Here is a 2643-nt window from a genome sequence, read left to right as displayed (position 1 = left end):
AAGCCGCCATAGGTGGGAGGATGTGAGCAATGACCCAGGGTCTGGTTTCCTGCAGGCCTCTCAGAGGCAGAAAGGTGGGACCATTCTCAACAGAGGTAGGGACACCTGGCCACTTCATCCCACTCAGCGGGCCAGGAAGCAGATCTGGTATGTTGGGGGTATTCTGCCGATGCCGCTCTCCTTGGGAGTGAGGTCGATGTCCTTAGGAGCCACAGGGCTGGACACGGAGAAGTTCTGGAGGATCGCGGTGAAGAAAAGGAACAGCTCATTGCGGGCGATGCCTTCGCCAAGGCAAATGCGCTTTCCTGTGGGCACAGAAGGCGAGCCATGTCAGCCCCAGGCCAGCATACAACCTTTGGACTGTCCCATCCCTAAACCCATTTAGACAACTCTGCCCATTGCAATGAATAAGTGGGTTTGACCCTCAAACTGCAATTCAATTGAGAATATTAAGGCGGGCCATACTGTCGGTAGCTTTTGTTAGATTACCAAGGCCCTTGCTCCAGAACTGTAAGAACCCACTTAGAGTAGATGTGAAGTGTGGTTGTGTAAACATTTACAACACAGCATCTTCAGTGTCCACCATTTCTCCCATGATGAGATGGATACCCATCTCATAGGGCTGCCCTGAGGGCTAAGGTGCTGTTTAGAAAGATTGCTGTGTGGTCAGGATATAGAGGCGCATGCCTGTAATTTGGAGACGGAGTCTTGAGAAGATCTGAACAGCCTGGGCTACATAACAAGGCCTCTGTGTGTGTGTGTGTGTGTGCGTGCGTGCGTGCATGTGTGTGTGTGTGTGTGTGTGTCCCTTCTTTCTCTTCTCTCCCTCTCTCCACTTCCTTCTCTCTCCATTTCCCCGAACTTTTCTTATTCACCTTGAGTTCAACAAATGCCCAAACACAATCCCAATGGTTCATACACTTGAGAGTGGTCAGGTGCACATGACAAGGTGCCTATGGCACCCACTGTGTTCTCAGAGGTATGAGGTGCCCTTGCCGGTTTGTAACCTCAGGTATGAGGACGCACCAGAGAGCAATGGGAGCCTGAAATCCCAGGGAGCGGCACCAGCACCTGCCCTTGTACCTCAGTGATTCTCAATCTGCAGCTGACCCCCACCTCAGGACTTCCAGGTGCAGGAGGAATTTCCCAGCGACCCTTGTGCTTTCCAGGTTGTTGGGAAATTGTGCCTGTGCTGGGGTGTCTAGGAAAAGCACCCTATTCTTCTGAGCCTCTCCTTTCCAGAATTTAGGCGGCATGAGCTTGGAAATTGTGGAGTAGCTCTGAGATGGCTCTTCTAGGACAGGTTTTGTGACCCAGATTTTTCCAGAACATCTTAATGACTTATTTCTCGACACAATGTCCCCATGGACACCTTCCATGTCTATTTGGCTCTACTGTCCGTTCGGCTTGCTGGTCCCCTCATTTGATCGCTTGCTTGTGGCCCACAGCAGTCTACCTGGACCGGTGTCTGTCTGTCCCTGTCATCACTATGTGTCTTTTTATCTATTCTGTTTCTGCCTGCTTCTTCTAAACGCCCTAGCTAGCACCCTAACCCTTCCTCCTTCCCTGTCAAACCATAGCTTGTCAAGCACTCGCTCCATGTCTTGCTCTTGCGTCTCTTTCCTCCACATCCCTGTCTTCCTAAACTTGGGACTGTTACACAGACAATCCGCTTTTATCTCACTGCCCTACAAGTCTCCAGCTCTGAAGATGAAATGTGAGAAAAGCCCATCACACTAGACTGTCAGGAGCCATAGGACCTTGCCTGACCTGCCCCAGTGGCTGAGAGGCCCTGCTGGCTGAAAGCCACAGCTGTCTGCATACTTGAGATAATTGTTCTGCCTGGCTACCACAAAGATCCAGCCTGACCTTGAGAAAGAGAACATTCGGTGTATCGAGACTTCTGTATAGTCGCCCCACTCCACACCTGCTGTCCTTGGGCCTGGCCCAAAAGATTTTGTAACTTTCCACTGCATTCCTTCTCACCCCCGCCCTTTCAGAAGCTTATTATAAATTTGGATACCCCCTTATAATAAACGGCCCTCGATAAGCAAGTTTTTCCTGGGCCCATGTCTCTGTTCTCGTCCATTCTTTATTCACAGGTCGCGACCCTCCTTGCCACTCCACGAATAACTGGACCCGCGGGTCGGGAACACTAGACAAATCCAGGAGCCAGGGCTGAGCCCAGGGTCACTGAAGTCCCTTGGCCACTCAAGACTAGACAATTCTTAGCTGAGATATGGGTCAGCAGGACAGCACTTGCCTACAATCCCCCAGCGAGGGGATAAGGACAAAGAGGCTCAGCCAGAGAGCACCTTCTAGAATGTTCTGGAGAAGGGCTGGAGGCGTGGGCTCTTTGGGACTGAACTTGCTTAGCATGAACACATCCCTGGATTTCATCCCCAGGATGAGAGTGTTCAGGGAATGGAGGGTAGGACAAGTAAAGGCTGAGGAATTGTTTCTGGGACATCCCTTTCCCTAAAAGATAAAAACCTGAACACAAAGACTCCATGTTTACATCCTATGGAGTCCATTAAACTGACTGAATTTGGCTGAAGGCAGCTTCTGTGTGTAACAAACTAACCAAAGACACTAGGCAACCAAACTATGAACTGACTTGAGATTCTATTTGTCCAAAAAAGA

General features: G+C 50.3%; 1 protein-coding gene across 1 annotated transcript in view; it reads right to left on the bottom strand.

The window, feature by feature from the left end:
* LOC127203776 (cytochrome P450 2B1) overlaps positions 1–2643 on the bottom strand; it is an 18107-nt gene continuing 15464 nt past the window's right edge. The window contains exon 9 of the mRNA XM_051162642.1: positions 1–305. Coding sequence (XP_051018599.1) covers positions 124–305 — 182 coding nt within the window. The 3' untranslated portion in view covers positions 1–123. The remainder of the gene's footprint in view (positions 306–2643) is intronic.

The sequence above is a fragment of the Acomys russatus genome, chromosome 19 (assembly GCF_903995435.1).
Source record: "Acomys russatus chromosome 19, mAcoRus1.1, whole genome shotgun sequence".
Lineage (NCBI taxonomy): Eukaryota > Metazoa > Chordata > Mammalia > Rodentia > Muridae > Acomys > Acomys russatus.
Note: the sequence above shows the minus strand (reverse complement) of the source record. Positions and strands in the feature narration are given on the sequence as shown.